At 42.4% G+C, this 20,252-nt stretch overlaps 2 protein-coding genes across 2 annotated transcripts in view; both read left to right on the top strand.

Moving 5' to 3' along the window:
* The window catches only part of GRIN3A (glutamate ionotropic receptor NMDA type subunit 3A), a 200,552-nt gene that overhangs the window by 167,110 nt on the left and 13,190 nt on the right, over positions 1-20,252 (top strand).
* Positions 8,516-9,418, top strand: PPP3R2 (protein phosphatase 3 regulatory subunit B, beta). Its single transcript, NM_001079631.2, has one exon. The coding sequence runs from the start codon at positions 8,546-8,548 to the stop codon at positions 9,056-9,058; it is 513 nt and encodes a 170-aa protein (NP_001073099.1). The 5' UTR covers positions 8,516-8,545; the 3' UTR covers positions 9,059-9,418.

The raw sequence follows: 20,252 nt of genomic DNA, 5'->3' as shown, positions 1-20,252 counted from the left end.
GCCCTGGAGCCCTTACAGGGTCCCCATCTCATTACACAGTAAAGGTAGCTTCCTGCAACATCCAAGCACAGGGCAGGTCAGCCAGGGAAGCCAGTGCAGTCACATTTGGAGTTTCATCTTTGCCTGCCCCCTCTGTCTTTCTATCCAGTAAGACTTCAAGCCTAATTTTATGAGTTGCATTGTGCCCCGCCATCCCCTAGCAAAGATAGGTTGAAGTCCTCCCCCTGATACCTCAGGAGAGGGCCTGGTTTGGAAATATGGTCATTGAAGAGGAGATTAAATAGTCATATTGTAGTAGAGAGGGTCCTTAATCCAACATGACTGCCGTCCCTGTATGGAGACAACTAGCTTGCAGAGACTGAGACATGGGGAGAACACCACGTGACCATGAAGGCAGACGGTGGATTTATGGCGGCTTGAGGCCAGAGAACACCAGAGTTGGCCAGCAAACTATCAGAAGCTAGGAATAAACAAGGAAGGATCTTACAGGTTTGATGGAATGTGGTCCTGCTGACATCCTGATTTCAAATGTCTGGTTTTCAGAACTGGGAGACAATACATTTCTGTTGAAAGCACAACCCAGTTTGTGGCACTTGTCATGGAAGCCCAACAAATGAACACACTTCACCTTTCTCCTCTTGTGCCTCTTTCATCCTTGCTCAGCTCTCATACTCCAGACAAACAGGCATAGTTGTCATTGTTTGCTGGCTGCTCTCCCAAGTGTCAGGCTCTCCCCTTGTTCAGCTCACCCTTCACAATGCCAGGTTGATCTTTTAAGACTATGATTCTGATTAGGTCACTCACCTGGCTTCCCTGTCATATAAAAACTGAATGTCTTCAGCCAAACATTCCAAACTCCTCTTGATCTGGTTCCTTCCAGCTCACTTTCCGTTATTTAGCTCAAGTATTTCAGCCACATTAAACTAGTCACTGTTATCTGTCACTGCTCCCTTTCCCACTACTGTGATCATGGATTTTGCTCCCCTTGTCTTCATCAGAATCAAACAGTACTTCTTGGGGCGGGGCGGGGAATCTTCATTCATTTCCAGCAAGAATTCTAGGAAGGTCTCAACAATTTCTCAGTTCTCTGAATTCTTACAGCTCTTTGCCCTTACCTCTCAGATGATATCTTTCTTTTTCCATCTTGTGCTGTAAGTAATCACCGTCTTTAATGCTTCAATTCACTCAGTAATCAGTAGATTTTTCTGAGTAGGGACCATCTCTACATGCCCCCAATGTTGTATATGTCAAAACATAACTGGATAAATGATGCCCTGTAAAGGAATGATTGAATAAATGTTGCCCTTTCTTTAATGTCTAGGGCATGGTCAGACCATCTGTTCACTTCATCTAATATCATACTCTCCCTTGACCTCCCTGTTCTGGCCACAGTGGCCTTTAAGTTTGTCTTACCTGGCTCCTCTGCCCCAGTCTGCACCCAGAGGTCTTTCTTCCTGGAACACATATCCCTGCTCAAATATCCAGTTAACTTCTCCCTGAGATTTCAGCTCAACCATCACTTCTACAACAGGGGTTTTGTTCATCTTTCTGACTAAATCAAGTTCCTATTGTGTGACCTCTCATCTGTGATGCTCACCACGGGTTCACCCATACATTTATGGGCATGATAATTTGGTTAATAGGCATCTTCCCTATGAATAGTAATCTCCATAAGGACAGAGACAGGTGGGAAAGTATTTGCCTTAGGTCACTACTGTATGCCTTTCATATTTCAGAAGCTCAATAAATATTTGTGTAGAAAACAAAGGAGTAGTTGAGTGTATCTGCATGAGTATATATGCAAATAGTCTATTAGAATTAGAATTTTCTAAGCTAGTATCCAGTAGGCAATAATTATAATATCTATCATATTTGTATCTACTATATGCTAGGCACAGAGTCTAATACTTTATGCATTCTATCTCATTTAATCCCGAAAATGATGCTATAAGTTAGCAATTGTATCCTTGTTTTACAGATGAGCAAACAGTGGTTCAGACAAGTAACTCAACCCAAGATTACACAGTTGTTAAATAGCAAAATTATGATTAAAAAGCCATATATTCCAAAGTTCATTTTAAATACCATCCCAGAACTACAGAAGAAAATCAACATAGTACTCTTGATCCTTTTGACTATACATGATGAACATAAAAGACTGAGCAAATAGTGTTACATCCTTAAAGCCAAAACACTCAAGAGTAGATTTCTCAGGGGATTGTTTCTTGTTCACAGAAAACCTCCATCTCCTGGCACATAGTAGGTGCTCAACATATAATGTGTTAAATGGATTTTTTTATTTTTGAAGTAGAGTTGGTAGCTCAGCTGGTAAAGAATCTGTCTGCAATGCAGGAGACTGAGTTCGATTCCTGGGTTGGGAAGATCTCCTGGAGAAGGGATAGGCTACCCACTCCAGTATTCTTGGGCTTCCCTGGTGGCTCAGATGGTAAAGAATCCACCTTCAATGTGGGAGACCTGGATTTGATCCCAAGTTGGGAAGATCCCCTGGAGAAGGGCATGGCAACCCACTCCAGTATTCTTTCCTGGAGAATCCCTGTGGGTGGAGTAGCCTGGTGGGCTGCAGTCCACGGGGTCGCAAAGAGTCAGACACAACTGAACGACTAAGCAAATACAGAGTTGACTTATGATATTAGTTTCAGGTTTACAACATAGGGATTCACTATTTTTATAGTTTATACTCCATATAAAGATATTATAAAATATTGGTCATATTTTCCCTGTGCTGTATGTTACATCCTTATATCTTATTCATTTTATACCCAGTCCTTCATACCTCTTCATCTCCCTCCCCGTCTCTTGCGCCTCCCCCACCGCTTCCCTCAATCAGAACCACTAGTTTGTTCTCTGTGAGTGTTTCTGTATTATAATATTCATTTGTCTTATTTTTCAGATTCCACATATAAGTGAAAACATTTGCATTTGTCTTTCTCTGACTTATTTCAGTTAACATAACACACCCTCCAGGTCCATCCGTGTTACTGCAACATTTGTTCAATGGATTTAAACTTCAAACAAGGTTTGTCACATCAAAGAATGATAAAACTGATAAATCCAGAGTCAAAATTCTGCTTTGAGAAAGCAAATGAAGGAATAGGAAAGGGAAGAATAAGGAGACAGGGTACAAAATTAGGGGCTCAGGGTCCTTTTGAGTCCCTAACGTGTTCTGATATGCTATTTGGGGTGCTTTTTTAAAAAGTAGATGTTATCCCACTTAGACCTATAAAAACACCACCACTATATTATTTCTAAGTTGCAGGTGAGAACTCTGATGCTCATGAAAGGTTTTAACATTTTCTTTAAGTTGCTTTTCTTTTTTTAATGAGGACCATTTTTAAAGTCTTTATTGAATTTGTTACATTGTTTCTGTTGTCTATAATCTGTTTTTGTTTTGTTTTTTGGTCATGAGGAATCTTAGTTCCCCAAACGGGGATTGAACCCACACCCCTTGCATTGGAAGACAGTCTTAACCACTTGACCACCATGGAAGTCCTTCATGAAAGGTTTTAAACTTAGAGCTATATTGTTCCACATTCTACATGGTGGCCAATTCAATACAAATAGATGTTAAAGATGCTGACCAGTGAAATCACAGAAACGTGAGGGCTTCCACCTGTAAATCTCACAGAGTAACTATGTGAATTACTCAGAAGCCTGTTCTCCTGACTAACTTGGAAGATGAAGTTTTACCTGATTCTCAATTCTCATTACTTCTGTTTCTATTTTCCAACGTCAGCTATATTTGCACATAACCCTTCCCGGTTCCTTTTTCTTTTTTTGAAAACTCTTGAGGAAAAGAAAATGGCTTATTGAAAATGGATATGGTGTCAGAATCCTAATTTCTTCCAGAACAACCAGTCAATCCTTTTAACATGCTTACTGTAGTGAATGTCCAGCAATCCACATCCCTTCATAGTGATAAAGAGAGTGACAAATAGCATTTTTCATGGAAATGACTAAGAATAATGGCTGGAGAATATTGAAACAATAACACGAAGTCCCATAATAATGCTGAACTACAAAGTTTATGAAATGTGAAACAATGGGAAACTCAGCTTTACACTGACTAAAATTTCAGATCCAACATCACATTATCTCCTCTACAAGGCAGTAAAGCAGTTCCAACTGCTCACTGAATTATTTCAAGGAAGTGGTACCATCTTCCTGGTATTGTCTGTTTGACCATTAAATTAGTTAACTCTTAGGACAATATTTCTCCTTCTACATAACATTTCTATATGCAGTCCCTCTTCTCACTCTTAGAATAGATAAGTGAATGTGAACATGAAAGTCGTTCAGTCATGTCCAAATCTTTGTGATCTCACGAACTATACAGTCCATGGAATTCTCCAGGCCAGAATACTGAAGTGGGTAGCCTTTCTCTTCTCCAGGGGATCTTCCCAACCCAGGGATCGAACCCAGGTCTCCAGCATTGTGAGCAGATTCTTTACCATCTGAGCCACAGAGAATAGATAAAACAGATGATGATTATCACCACTTTACAGATGAGGACAGTTAGGCTAGGACATAACAGCTCTTCTAATAATCACAGCTAATGGGGCAGAGCAGGGACTGGAACCTGGTCTATTTAATTCCTATGCTCTCACTACTGCACCTTGCTACCTCCTAATAACACACCACATAGAGGAAAATACTTACTCAAGAGTTCCTACACTAATGACTCCTTCCTAAAGAACGACCTTCAGAACATTACTCAAGAGAAAGTCGTGAGGACTCCATAGGAGTACAAGTGAGGTTCATCACTGCTTGCCTGCAATGGAAAGTTTGCCATCGGCCACCAAAGAACACTGCCCTGGAGGAGCTGAGTTAATGCTGGCAAAATACTGAGAGTAGCAAGTGGCATAGTGTACACGGTATACAAGAAGTGTTCATCAAACAGACATACATACACTTAAGTGCTCAGGCTTCCAAGTATTCTTTCTTTAAGCCTTCGTCTCCACCAGCAGGGTAAACAATAACAAAATTAGTAATAATAACGATAATAATGATTGTTTATCTTATTAGCTAGTAACAGCTTTAATCCTCATACAACTGTATGAAATACATTATTAGCCTCATTTTACGATTGGGAAAACTGACATTAACAACTCGTCCAAGCTACTTACAGCTATTAAGCGGACAGTTAAGATTCAATTGTCCTGTTTTACCAAACACAAGTCTGTGTGCCCCATGAAGAGTGAGGCCAAACAATACCAAAAGGTTAGAGTTTGGAGCAGAGAAAGGGTAACTGCAAGGCCATGCAAGGAGACAGGTGACTCATGTCTTAAAAACCCCCAAACTCCCTGAAAGTTTACAGCAAAGCCCTCTCTTAGGAAAAGTGAAGGAGGGACGTGATTAGTTGTTGCAAACTTCTTAGGGTCAGATCCTTTGTTCTTCAGGTCACGACGTTCCTGTAAACTTCCACAGAAGCACATGTTGCTCTCTGTTCTGACAAGAAAGGGAAGGGGAGGCATTTAATTCTGTCTCCTTGGCTGCTTGTGCCTTTGAACACTTAAATGCTGCAGGCAAAGTAACATTGTTACCCCTTATTTTACTCGCTCAAGGTCCCAAGGCTTGACTTTCATCCTTCAGGGTCCAGCCCTGGCTAAGTCCATTTTCAGACCAGTACCCTGCCCAGCCTGGCGTGCTGCAGTCCATGGGGTCACAAAGAGTAGAGCACAATTTGGTGACTGAACAACAACAAACCTGCCCAGAAGCATTTGATCCATGCAGTCCAGGTCCTCCCTCCAGTGACCAGGCCCTGCTGAAGAGGCAGGTCTCACCTGGCAGTGCTCCCAGGGCCAGGTCCCCAGACTCTGCCCAGCTGTCATCACTGAGGAAGCCAGGTGCCCAGGACCCAGCCAGACCTTAGGCCCCTCAGACTCCCCAGACGAGGATGGGTCTCAAGCACTGTGAGCCAGGATGACTGCTGCCGCCATTAGGTTGCAGGGGATGGGGCAGAGGTTCACCACCACTTCAAGGCCTGAACCCACCCAGTGGGTGGCCATAGCGAGAGCTCTGCAGGACACAGCGCTCAGCCTGTCCCCGGGCCCCCAGCTCACCTGCCAGCCAGAGACCAGAAGGCCTGGAGTGCCTTTGGGAAAAGGCCACAGTCTGCCTCTCACCACACTCACAGACACAAGGACCTTGGTCCAGCTGACTGTTGGCCAGGCTGGGTCTCTCACCACCACCGCTGAGGTGCTAATGGTCTCTGGTTAAAGGTCTTGCGCTGAAGGTCGTGATCTCATGCTAACAGCCAGCTGTGCGCCTGCCCCACCCCTAACACACTACTCTAAATCCCTTCTACTCGAACATGCTTCTTTCAGATCTAGTTAATTCAGTCCAGATAATAATTCAGTCATCAAATATTTCAGCCTCTAAACCTTTACTTTTCTTTCTTATTACTATTATTTTATTTTATTTATTTGGCTGCACTGGGTCTTAGTTGTGGCAGGCAGGGTCTTCAATCTTCCTTGCATCATGCAGGATCTTTAGTTGCAGCATGTAGGATCTAGCTCCCTCAGTGAGGACAGCTGGGCAGGGTCTGGGGACCTGGCCCTGTGGGCACCGCCAGCTGAGACCTGCCTCTTCAGCCAGGCCTGGGCACTGGAGGGAGGACCCAGACTGAGTGCTAGATGAACGTTCCTGGGCAGAGTTGTTATTGTTGTTCAGTCACTAAGTCGTGTCTGACTGTTTGCACTCATTGACTGCAGCACGCCAGGTTGGCCCCCTGCTTTGGGAGCGTGGAGTCTTAGCCACTGGACCACCAGAGAAGTCCCTCCTTTTCTTTTAAACTGCGTAGACCTAATGGTAAGGTATTCCATGGCTTTGTTGTGCCAGTTTCAGCATGACTACCTTCAGGCTGATATTTTGGCTGAACTAAAGCACAAAAAAGGTGCCAACCTTTTTTAAAATGAGGGAGTGTTTGCCTCTTCCAGTTTGATTTAGGGTCCTAGGAATCCCCCAAGTCCCTTTAAAATGAATGTTCTTGAGCCAACTGTATTAATACTTTGTATGCACTTGGAGGAACTGATGTGTTCCTAAAAGAAGAAGGAATCTGGGGAATGGCGGTGAGATTCATCATCAACAAAATAGGAATAAATCCAGCTGAAGCAAGGTGGGAGAGAGTGAGAGAGCCTAAGGGCCTCTTATACTCTCAAAACACAGCAAAAGCTTCTCAGGGCACATTGCAGCCATTCCCCAAAGTGATCTGCAGGACAGTCATCAGGCACTGCTGCTGCTGCTGCTGCTAAGTCGCTTTAGTCATGTCCGACTCTGTGAGACCCCATAGACGGCAGCCCACCAGGCTCCACCGTCCCTGGGATTCTCCAGGCAAGAGTACTGGAGTGGGATGCCATTGCCTTCTCCAGGCACTAGCCCAACAAAAATAAGGAGTAGGTTTGAGATGATGTATTTGAAATAATAAGCTGACAGAGGTCTTGGGACCCAAGGTCTTGGGACCTGTATCTTCCCGAAAAGTGCCCTGAATTCAGCATTGTGTATACTCCTCAGGAATATGTTACTGCCTGTAGATGATCCATATGAGAAATTTTGTGCGATAGCTGGACAGTCTCTTACAAAGACCCTGAACCCAATGTTCTAAAAAAGGTCAGTGGCCACTGCATCAGAAGGATGTCAATCCTGGCTTTCCCTCCCAGAAAATTTTTTAAAAAACACTTGACCCTTGAACAGTGCCAGGGGGTTTAGGGGTGCCAACCATCTGTTCAGTGGAAAATCCTTAATTTTATAGTCAGCCCTGGGTATCCTTTCTCAGTATCCATGGTTCTGCGTCAGAGTATTCAACCAACGCCAACCCTGCAGTACTGTAGTATTTACTATCAAAAAATATCTGCATATAAGTGGACCCACACGGTTGAAACCCATGTTGTTCAAGGATCAACTGTTGATGTATATATGACACCAACGCCTTGATGTATTATCTCATTTAGTCCTTAGAGGAGGTCTGCAAATAAGCATCAGGAGCTCCTGCTTGCAGTTCACGCAGTCATTCAACATATGTTAAACACTTACTGCATTTCAGGCACTGTGCTGGGGATACTGAAGTGATTAATACAAAGGCAGCCCCACCCCCTTGGAGTTCACTTTCCAAGCGAAGGAGGAAAAGTGAGGACGTGAGAAGATTTTAAAAATATCAAGAGATAAAGGTTAAGGTGCTGAGAGAAGGATTCAGAAAGGGGAATTCTCCCCCAGCTCCCCTCTCTCCTACTTTTCCTATCTTACCCCCTGAAAGCTTCCCTCTCCCACCGCTTCTTCTCCCCTGATCTCCCCTCACCCACTCCTCCACCTGGCTCCCAGCACCTCCTATTTTCTCGTCTGGTTGCCCGAAGCAGGGGAGGGGGAGGGGGTGAGAGGGGCTAGGGGGCGGGCGGGGGTGGGGGAAGATGTCCCCGCGAGCCTGCCCCACCTGGCCCTCCACCTGCGGGCACAACGGTCTCTTTTTAGCCGCGTGTGCGCCCACCGCCCCTGATCCCTCCTCAGACCCTATGAGCAACAGACTGGCTCCAGAATGGGAAATGAGGCCAGTTACCCGGCGGAGATATGCTCGCACTTCGACGAAGATGAAATTAAAAGGCTGCGCAAGCGTTTTAAGAAGCTGGACTTGGACAGTTCCAGCGCTCTGAGCGTCAAAGAGTTCACGTCCATGCCAGAGCTGCAGGAGAACCCGCTGGTGCAGCGGGTGATAGACGTCTTCGACACCGACGGCGACGGACAGGTGGACTTCCGGGAATTCATCCTGGGGACCTCCCAGTTCAGCGTCCGGGGAGATGAGGAGCAGAAGCTGAGGTTTGCTTTCAGCATCTACGACATGGACAAAGACGGCTACATTTCCAACGGGGAGCTCTTCCAGGTGCTGAAGATGATGGTAGGCGACAACCTGAAAGACTGGCAGTTACAGCAGCTGGTGGACAAAACCATCATCCTCCTGGACAAAGACGGGGACGGGAAAATCTCCTTCCAGGAATTCAGTGCTGTGGTCAGAAGCCTGGAGATCCACAAGCACTTGGTGACCATTGTGTGAGTTTTATAAGGTCGCCACTCAACAGCAACTTTTTCTTTCTTCTCTATCTCTTTAAAGATCTGCCCAAGAAGTCCAGTAACTGCCATCTCTGATCTACTGGAAAGTGTCTCTCTTACTGAAGCAAGATCTTCCAGCCTCTTGACCACCTACCTCAGTGTTACTAACTCTTCTGCTCTCAATGATTCAGGATAATGCCCTGAGTTGGGGAAAACATGATGAAGGAGCATGGAGGGAAAAGAAAAGGAAACAGCTTTTATGAATGTATTTTTTTTTTCTTTGTTTTGATTCAGAAACCAAACTACAAAGAGTGAAGAGAACTTTTAAAGTTCAAAAATAAGAAAATATACATCTTTTCCTTTACTTCTCATGGTTTTATATATGGGGAAAAAATTCCCAAAAGGTGCTAGGTGAACTATTTTCATTTACTTGTGGTGTTCAAGCATCTTTTAACAGATTATTAATTCCTTATTGTAGCAAGAGGGATGAATCTATTTCTCTTGGCTGAGCATCTTTTAATCACCTCTCTCTAGGCAACAAAAGCCCATCTTTCCCTTTTGAAAGCCTCAGACCACAGCTGGGTTCCTCCTGTCTCATTGCTCCAGCTCCTTTACAGTTTCTTTTCAGGCAGAAATTCAGAGGCCTTGTAAGAAAGGCTAAGACAAAATCCCCAGTCTATCAGTCTCAGTGAAGGTGGCTTTTCAGGCTTGATTGCCTACCACAGTATTAAGTTCAGTTAATGGGCCTTCCACACAACCACGACAGAGAACTGCCTGGGAAGCTCATGCATGCATGCATGCTCAGTTACTTCAGTCCTGTCAATCTCTTTGACACCCTATAGACTGTAGCCCACCAGGCTCCTCCATCCATGGCATTCTCCAGGCAAGAATACTGGAGTGGGTTTCCATGTCCTATTCCAGGGGATCTTCCTGAGTCAGGGATTGAACCCACATCTCCTGGGTCTCTTGCATTGCAGGTAGATTCTTTACTGCTGAGCCACCAGGGAAGCCCTTCCTGGGAAGCTCTCTCACCTCCAGTACCTAGTGGGAGAGAATGGGCCACACTCATAGTCCTTCTTCCCACAGGCAGAAGTGGTGGTGATTCCAGCTGCAGTGGACTCTCCCCAGGGTGTGGAAGTGGTATTGCTCTTGGCATTCAAAAGATGCAGAGATGAACAGGTACACCTCTGTAGCAGGAGTGGAAGCTGTCTATACTAACAAAACTTTTTTTAAGTTTGACCTGGACCTGGCAGGGAAGTTGAGAGCTCTCTCATTGGGGGAAGCCTTGTCTCTAATGTAACATTCAGCCCAGAGTCCCTCACACCCTAATAAACCTGCAGCCAAGGGGTATGCTGGAGCTGTTCTTACTGGGTGAGAACAAAAGTGGGCACTTCCCTCCCCAATTCCATGTTCAGAGATGTCATATCTATAGTTTCAGATCAGCCACTGTGGGAGTAGTAAGAACTCATGGAAAAGAGCAAAAAGTTGTAGTTGTTTTTGTCCTGCTTCTTTTGGAGAGTCAGTGTACCAGTAAGTACACTGTACCAGTGTACCAGTGTACCAGTAAGTACACTGTCCCACTTACTACTGCCAGTTCGCAGGACAATGAGACATACTCTCCCTACATGTACGAAGCCAAGGTATAAACCCTAGGTGATTTTTTTTTTCAGGACAAGGAAGACCCATTTCTAGATTTATTATCTTTATATTTTGAAAAGGCTGGTAGCTAGTCTTGCTTCCCCTAAAAGTAGGATAAATAAACCCCCACATTTCATTATTGGCACTATGCCATACTTTTTATTTTATAAAGTACTTATGAGCCACAAAGAATAGATGTGCCTGCCCCTTAAATTCCTGTGTAGTCCTAAATATAAATGTATTAATAATCAGTAAATGTTCCCAATCCTGTAGTTATACGAGCCTTACCCCCATTTCAGGGTGACACAGTGAAAAGACTCAGACACACCTGAGTTTGGATTCAGTTACAACTGGGTTTTTATCAGTCACTTGTTATTAGCTGTGTGAGCCCAAGCACTTACTTAACCTCTCTATGTCATTTCTCCTGGTTAAAATGAGGCTCCATTCCCAGGTTATTCTGAGAATTCCAAAAGATAAGACATGTTAAGTGCTAGTGCACAACACATTCCCTCTCCATGTCCTTTCGTCCCTTTTTACTCAATCCGAATATAAGGGAAAAGGAGGCCTCTGGGTTCCTTTTGAACCCTTACTTGGTACTTAGCCACACCTACTCTCAGATTAGCAGGACATTTGTGTATCCCTAATCCAGAAATGAAACAATGTCAAGGTCCTCTGCACCCTACAGGCTGTGTCTTCTTCTTCTTTAATTTTTATTTATTTAGTTGACTGCATCAGGTCCTAGTTGGGGTGCGACAGCTTAGTTGCTCCGTGGTTTGTGGGATCTTAGTTCCCTGACCAGGAATCAAACCTGTGTCCCTTACATTGCAAGGCAGATTCTTAACCACTGGACCACCAGGGTCACCACTAGACCACCAGACTTCTTGACTGAGAATTTAAAAAAGAGAGAGGGACTCATTCTAGCCCAACCTATTTGACTTTGTGGAAGAAACCTTTCATGAGAAAAATGAGCTTGTGTAATGCCAGCCAAGAGGACTTCTGAAAGAGAGACATTATTTGTATGTTCTGCAATGTGCACACCAAAATACAGTTTAAAATTAGGACCTAGGGTTTGAAATATGTTGGATTATATGTTCAAATTTAACAAGAGGAAAAAGCATTTTAGCTTATGGAGTGGCTGGAATTCACAAGCTAATTGCTCAATCAGTCTACCTAATGTATTGGGTTAGCCAAAATGTTTGTTTGGGTTTTTCCCACTAATGTCTTAGGAAAAACCTGAAGGAACTTTTTGGACAACCCAATGGTTTCACAAGGCTTTGTGGCAGTGACCTTAAACTGTGCACCTGTTTCTAGCCTCAGCAACTGGAAAGCTCTGATTGTATGAATATTTAGGGGAAAAGATCACATTTACTTCCATATTAGAATGCTTTGACTCTTCTCTGTTAATTGCCAAGTTGCCAACAAATCTCATTCTGTACAGTTCCTTGGAGTGATAATAGTAGTTGATGCTTATTGAACAGCTGTTCTAGGCCCTATTATGTTTGTTATACCATTTAATCATTGTAACAACATTGTGGGGTGGGTGCCTTCATCTCAGTTTTACAGATGATGCTATAGAGTGATCTAGAAGCTACCCCAAGGTATCCAGCTGGTGAGTGGCAAAGCAAGGACTTGAACCATGCTCTCTGACCACAAATGGTGAGCTCCCTGCACTGCTTCCTATTTTTACGGCTTCTGTATTTACCTGTCTCAAATTATTCCTAAGATAATAAAACCAAGCTTCAATTTTTACAAAAAGATAATTGTTTATCAAGGAGAAAGGAGCTCCTACCTCCTTGGTCCTATGCATTGCAAAAAATTAAAAATATTAGGCAAGGCAATCTTAGATCATCTTCCACCTTCATCTCATCTTGAGAACTAAGTGACAGCATTTAGATTAAACTAGTAACAGCAACCAATATGCTTTGATGCTGCAGACATCAGTAACAATATGTTGTTGTGAATCCTATATTAATGGATTGTGTCTGCTCGCTACCATATGTTGCAATCCCAAAATCAACTAGACAATTTTTTTTGAAATGTAGGGGAAAATATGGCCTTAACATAGTTGATTTATTCTCTATATTGCTGTAAAGGAATCTTCAAGGTAAAATCTTCAGGAATTTTTTTTTTTATTACAAATCCCATTCTTCACTTATGCTATTGATTTTCTCTGTTAGGACTTAAAGTGTGTCATGAATCTGGCTATTGTGTTTTATCTATTTCCCTTGCTTTGAAAAGGGAGAGGCTTGGGTGTTTGTAAGATAAGGTGGCATGGTGAAAAAGGAGTCAGGTTGGGACTTTGCTGGCAGTCCAGTGGTTAAGACTCCACACTTCCAGTGCAGGGAACATTTCTATCCTTGGTCAGTGAACTAAGATCCCGCATGCCACACAGCACAGCCAAAAAAAATTTTAAAAAGAGGTCGCTAGAGGTAGGATCAGAACTGGATGCCTCTCCTTTTGTATTGGCTGCTATAGCTGTCCCGCTGGCTGGTGATTGTGTGAACAGCAACAAACTATGTGTCCGCTTTAAAGCATCTGCTGGGTCATAGTGAAAAACCACAACACTGAAAGGACCCCAGAGTAGTAAAAGCTGTGTAGAGTAAAGATACAGCCTCACAGTTCTTAGACTAAAGCTGACCCACAAGTAAATTTTGTTATTTTGCATGGTGTTTGTTCTCACAAGGTTTTGTGTATATGTGTGTGCATGTGTATGTTACCAATATTTTTTAATAGGATTTTAAGTAGAAATCAAAATCAGCATAAAGGAATGCAGCCCACCCCAGGATGGGTGTGGCCTTTTACTGGCTAAGGTACTTCTGCAACATGGAGCTGAAATTGTCTCAGTGAAGAGAAAGTCCACTCTTAGTTTAAAAAAAAAAAAAAAAAAAACCGAGATGGATGAAGTGTTCATTATTTTTCAAAAACAAAGCAATTGGGGACTTGCCTGGGGGTCCAGTGGTTAAGAATCCACCCGCCAATGCAGGAAACACGGGTTTGATTTCTGGTCCAGGGAGTTTCCACATGCTGTGGGGTGACAGCCAATGCACCTCAACTTCGAGCCTGTGCTCTAGAGCCCGAGAGCTGCAACTGCTGGAGCCTGCACTCCTAGAGGCTGTGCTCCCTAACCAGAAACCACTTCAGTAAGAAGCTGGAGCTCCACAATGAAGGACAGCCCCCGCTAACTGCAACTAGAGAAAGCCCTCACCCAGCAACGAAGACCTAGCACAGCCGAAAATAAATAATTTTTAAAAAATAAAGCAATTGTGCACAAAACTTCCCAATGACTATTTACTAACAATTGTTTCTAACTGAACAATAGAGTTTCCAATAATCAAAACAAATGGAGTCATATAGAGTTCAAACATCTGTATAATAAAATCTAACAAAACAAAGCTAACAGGAAAATTTTAAATGAAGAAATATATGTTATGTATTAGGAAAGGGCTTATTAGTTTTCTTCAGTAAAAATTCTCACTTTTTCTGAAATGCATAATTGGGCAAATGATATAAATATATAATGTATATACAGGGAGATAGGAAAAACAAACTTCAAAAAATAACCTCAAAAATTGAACACATACAAATCGGAATAACCAAAATAGAAAAAAAAAAAATGATTAGTTGTAAAACAGAGTTGGCAAGGATGTTAATTAACATCCTGTGCACCGGGGCATCTTGGGAATCACTGGGAATGGTTTTCACACTCTTGAGAACTATTTCATACAACACAAGGCATCAGAACAGTTCCATCATCTAACCTGGTAATCCCATCCATTGCAATATATATCTCAAAGAAAGAATCAAAAGTGATTTTTAAAGTGCTCTATGTAAAAGATGTTTTTATCGCAGCAATATTTGTTATATATATATGTATATACACTAAACAATATTAAATATTTGACAGTTTGGGGATAAAGTGAATTATGATAAAATAATGGTTGCTAATATAAAGCCATTGAAGTTAATAAATAACTATAAATCAATATATTTTCAGATTAAGCTTTTTAAAAAGCATAATTATTAACATATAACAGAGTTTATAGCTCTGGAAAATATATATGCAAATGGTCATAGTTTGGAAGAGACAATGAAGAACTGAAGATAATTGTTTATATAGGAAAATGATAATGTTCATTGCCTCAAAATTAATTTTTGGAAATATTTTTCTGAGTCATTTTATTAATACATTAAGACTTTTCAAAAGACTGCACAATGGAGCTAATTTAGCACACTGAGCACCAGGTCCAAGGGTAAAAGATGGTTGCCCAAACCTAGAAGGGGCCAGAGCTCTGGGAGTGCCAAGGACAGAAAGGGGACGTGTCCTCAGCAACCTGGGCAGCGCCATGTTGAGCAGTCATTAAGCAGATTCCAAGTTAGAGGAGATAGAGGTGCCACATCCCCCAGGATGAGGGATGCAATGAGAAGTTCCTGCAGACCCTGATTTTACTGTCCATCTAGATTATTTTCTCATCCATATGTGTGAGCACTGTTATTAATAACTTCACTCATGTAGTGTCTCCCTGGATTTTGCAAATCATCTCCTGTTTTGTTTCATGTTAAATGATCTTTCAGGCTGTATTCATTGATGAGAAAGTTGCAGATTCTGTGAGTGAATACCTTCTTCCTACCTTTTCATGATTGTTGTTACAAGTTTTTTAGAAATCCCCAATTATTACATCACCCAGTCTTGCCCCATTGTCTTCACCCAGGGAAACTCTCTCCTCTGGTAGCTCTCCTTGGTGCCTCTGAAGCCCTCACCTCATGCAGATGCAGGCCTCCATCTTCTGTCCCCCTCCTCCTGCCTGGATAAAGGGCTATATGTATAGACACAATTAGTCTGCCAAATTTTATTGAGCTACTGCTCTTCTGGGCAAAATATTGGGGTGGCAAAAAAAAATGAAAAGGAAATCAGGTCTTCAAAATTAGAAACAGCATTTGCTTCCTCCCCATCCTGCTTCCAAGAATTTAGGAATTAGCCATATTTTATAGGCTCCACAACCTGCCTTTTTTTTTTTCTTTGTCGTTGTTATTCAGTCACTAAGTTGTGTCCAGCTCTTTGCAACCCCATGGACTGCAGCATGCTGGGCTTCCCTGTCCTTCACCATCTTCTGGAGTTTGCTCAAACTCATGTCCATTGAGTCAGGGATGTCATCCAACCATTTTATCCTCTGTCTCCCCCTTCTTTTGCCCCCAATCTTTCCCAGCATCAGGGTCTTTTCCAATGAGTCAGCTCTTTGCATCAGGTAGCCAAAGTACTGGAGCTTTACCTCTCACTAAAACTGTTGTTCCTTCCCTATTTCAGCTCTCTAATTAAAGAAAAAAAATTACTTTCAAACCAGGATTTGACTTTACAGACTCAGAGAGCAAATTTGTATATACAAAGTTTTAACACACCAGATCACTGAAAAAGAAAATGATTTCTCCTGGTTCTTTTAGCCCTAGTGCTCTGGGGGAAAGTACTTAATAGGTACTGGAATCCTTGAGAGTAATTGTAACTAAGTTATTTTTCAGGTATGTACTTCCTTAATTAAACATTTATTAGCACTTACTGTATACCAAGCCTCTGCTGCTGCTGCTGCTAAGTCACTTCAGTCGTGTCCAACTCTGTGCGACCCCATAGACAGCAGCCCACCAGGCTCTCCCGTCCCTGAGATTCTCCAGGCAAGAACACTGGAGTGGGTTGCCATTTCCTTCTCCAATGCATGAAAGTGAAAAGTGAAAGTGAAGTCACTCAGTCGTGTCCAACTCTTGCGACCCCATGGACTGCAGCCTTCCAGGCTCCTCCGTCCATGGGATTTTCCAGGCAAGAGTACTGGAGTGGGGTGCCATTGCCTTCTCCATACCAAGCCTCTAGAGACATGCAAAGAAAGGCAGAGCTGTACCCTGTCAGAGAAATTTTCTTAGAAGGGGCTCACCCATTCATTTCAGTGTTCTGCAAGAGAAATAAAGTCTCTCTCTCAAAAGAGGTTATGTTGACACCTCAGAGCTAGAGGAGCTTTATGATATTGAAGACACTGGAAATGATGGCTTCAATTACTTTCCAAGCCAAGTGCCTCTGCTTCAGATGTAAACTGGCTTACCTTGGGTCCTGTGCTTGGCCTCCTGTTAACAAGGAGTGGGGAAAAAAAAAAAAAAACAAGGAGTGGGGAGTCTGTGGTTGGTAGACACTCCAAAACCACGTGAAGTAGGGAAGGGCCATTCCCCAGGGAAAGGATCCTAAGCAAATAAAGCCAACACATTTCCTGCAGAAGCCAGGTGAAATTTTACTGTGTAAAAAATCTCCAATTTTTTACTTTATTAATTGTTAATATGCTTTTCCTCCCAACTCCCACAATAGGCCCCCAGATTGATAAACACTGGCATTAGAAAGTCAGGATGGCAAGTTTTCCAAGTTCTCTGAGCCTCTTTCTCATCTATTAATTAAGAATATCAATCTCTTTCTCCATCACAGAATTATTCCAAAAATCTCTTGAGATTTATAAGACTTTTGGAGGGTGGAAATATATATATCAATTTATATTATACAAATATTCTAGGTTTCATATGCTTTCATCCACTTATTCCAAAAAACACTTTTTGAGAACCTTATAAATGTTAGGCAGTGTTCTAGGCAACCAGGATATGCACTAGACAAATGAGCAAAATTCCTGGTTTATTGGAGCTTACATTCTCCTTGAGGGAAATAGACACTAAATATGTGTTATGTCAGGGACAAAATAAAACAAGGTAAGGAGAAGAGATTGAGTCCATGAGAAGAGGCTTCCCTGATAGCTCAGCCAGTAAAGAATCCACTTGTAATGCAAGAGACCCTAGTTCGATTCCTGGGTTGGGAAGATCTGCTAGAGAGGGACAGTCTACCCACTCCAGTATTCTGCCCTGGAGACTTCCATGGATTATACAGTCCATGGGGTCACAAAGCATCAGACACAAATGAACAACTTTCACAGGAAAAGAGGGAGAGGATAGGATTTGTCTTTTTTTTTTTTTAATTGTTTAAATCATGGTAAAAACAATTTGCCATTTTAACCATTTTTTAAGTGTACAGTTCAATGCCATTAATTAAATTTACAGTGTTGTGCAATCATTACGACTACATGTTTCCAAAATGTCTTTCATTATCCCAAAGAGAAACTCTGTAACTACTGAGCATAACTCCCCATTTTCCTCTAGCCCCAGCTCCTGATGAACTCTAATCTACTGATTATAAGCAGATGAATGGATAAACTAAATGTGGTATGTACATACAATGGAATATTTTTCAGCCATAGAAAGATTTGCCTTTTTAACCACAGTAGTTAAAGCAGATTTCACTGATAATTAATGTCTGAGCAGAGACCCACAGAGAGTAAGCGAAGGAGCGTTGCTGGTTCCTGGTGGAAGAATTTACAAGGCAGAGAGAATAGAAAATGAAGAGCCTCAAGCAGGAACAGCTGGATGGATTTAAGGGAAGTGAGGAAGCCCAAGCTGTGAGCAGAGTGAACAAGTGTGAGAAGAAGAATGTGAAGCTAGAGGTGTGGGACTAAGTCATGTAAGGTCCTGTGGGCCTTTGTAAGGGCTCTGACAGGTACTCTGGTTGAGGCCAAACATCATCACTGGGCACTGAGCACAGGAGTAACGTATTTTGAGTTATCCTGGCTGCCTTGCAGAAGACAGACTGAAGGGGTCAGGGAACAATTCGGAAGCTATTTCTGTGGTCTAGGTGAGAGATGATGGTGACTTGGACCAGGGTGGTTGGTGGAGGTGGTAAGAAGTCATCAGATCCTGGACATACTTTGCAGACAGCATCCACCATATTTGCAGACATGCTAAGTACAGGATGCTAGAGAAAGGGAGGAATCTATGCTATTTAGCCTGAGAAATTGCAAGGATGGAGATTTATTAAGATGGGACAGACTGTGTGAAGAGAAGATTTCAGAAGGAAAATTAGAAGTTTATTTTGATGTGTCATTTTGAGATTCTATTAGATATCCAAGTAGACAGGCTGAGTCAGGAGTTGGGAATGATAAAAATTTGGAAGTCATTGGTAAATAGATGGTATTTAAAGACATGGTGTGGATAAGAAAGTGAATGTAACTAAAGAACTGAAGTTCTGCTAATATTTAAGGTCAGAAGGATGGGGAGGAACCAGCAGACAAGACTGATATAGTACAAGGAGAGAGGATTCCTCAAAACAGTGAAGAAAAACATCAAAGAGGATGAAATAAGTTTCCAAGCTGATACATGAATAAGTTGAAAACTGACTCTTGGATTCGATGGCCATTGTTGGTTTTGACAGGATCCTAAGCCAGGGATTGAAAGCCTGAGTGGAGTGGGTCCAAAAGAGAATGGGAGGAGAGGAATTGAAAACAATGAGTACAGACTCTTTAAAGGAGCAGAGAAATTGGATAGCTGCTGTATGTTAGAAGACGTGGACTGGGGGCTAGGGAGGCTTAGATTATAGGATTTAACTGGTAACATCTGAGGCAAATGATGACTCAAATAGTTTATCTTCATTTCTTGCTGGAGTTTTCAGAACCTAGTCAGTCACCTAACCATCTGTCAGATGTTTCAAGGGCCCACAACCGAGCAAGAGGCAGAGGAGGGTTTACCAGCAACAGAATTGGTGGTCTTGGCCTCTATGTCACCGGAAGCACTAATGATCTAAACAGAGACCACTCAGAATCTTTGATAGTGGCATCACCCTTTATCTGAATCTAGTCTGTACCTAGAAATACGTTGGCTGGTAGATTTCCAGATGGTGAGAGGCTTTTCCATTATCTTGTATGAGACAAAACGAATAAATAAAACATTCCCACCTTATCCAAAAAGCCCAACCAGCTTCCCTAAATTTAATTAAAACATACTTAGACATTTGTTAGTGTTTAATATCTAATGTACAGTGCATGGATTGCTATATATGACAATCCACCAATGATTTCTACATAATATGAACCATTTAAAACACCAGTTCTTTAATGCTTAATCAGTGGGTATTCATGCATGCATAATACAGAGTATGCTTGCCCTCCACAATGCAATGAATATGTTAATGTAAACGAACAATAAAATAAAATGTTAAAGAAATATAACACTATAAATAACATTTAGCAAAATAAAATAAGCAAGCAAGGCGATTTTTTGAGTGGTTACTTATTGATTAAAGAGGTAACTGAGAGAGACTGGATGGGCTAGAATGAGCCTGTGAAGGACTGAGTGAAGCCATAAATGCCTGATATTTGCCCCACTCCAGTACTCTAGCCTGGAAAATCCCATGGATGGAGGAGCCTGGTAGGCTGCAGTCCATGGAGTCACGAAGAGTCGGACATGACTGAGCGACTTCCCTTTCACTTTCCACTTTCATGCCTTGGAGAAGAAAATGGCAACCCACTCCAGTGTTCTTGCCTGGAGAATCCCAGGGACGGCAGGGCCTGGTGGGCTGCCATCTATGGGGTCACACAGAGTTGGACACGACTGAAGTGACTTAGCAGCAGCAACTCCTGAGACAGTCTTCCCTCCTTGACTCTTGAGACTCTAGAAGTGTGTGGCTGTGAGCTATCAAATGAAGCTGCAGATGAAGCACC

This window comes from Bos taurus, chromosome 8 (genome assembly GCF_002263795.3).
Source record: "Bos taurus isolate L1 Dominette 01449 registration number 42190680 breed Hereford chromosome 8, ARS-UCD2.0, whole genome shotgun sequence".
Taxonomy (NCBI): Eukaryota; Metazoa; Chordata; class Mammalia; order Artiodactyla; family Bovidae; genus Bos; species Bos taurus.
Note: the sequence above shows the minus strand (reverse complement) of the source record. Positions and strands in the feature narration are given on the sequence as shown.

Coding starts and splice junctions, on each gene's coding strand:
- PPP3R2 (NM_001079631.2), top strand. CDS start 8,546: ATGGGAAATGAGGCCAGTTACCCGGCGGAGATATGCTCGCACTTCGAC.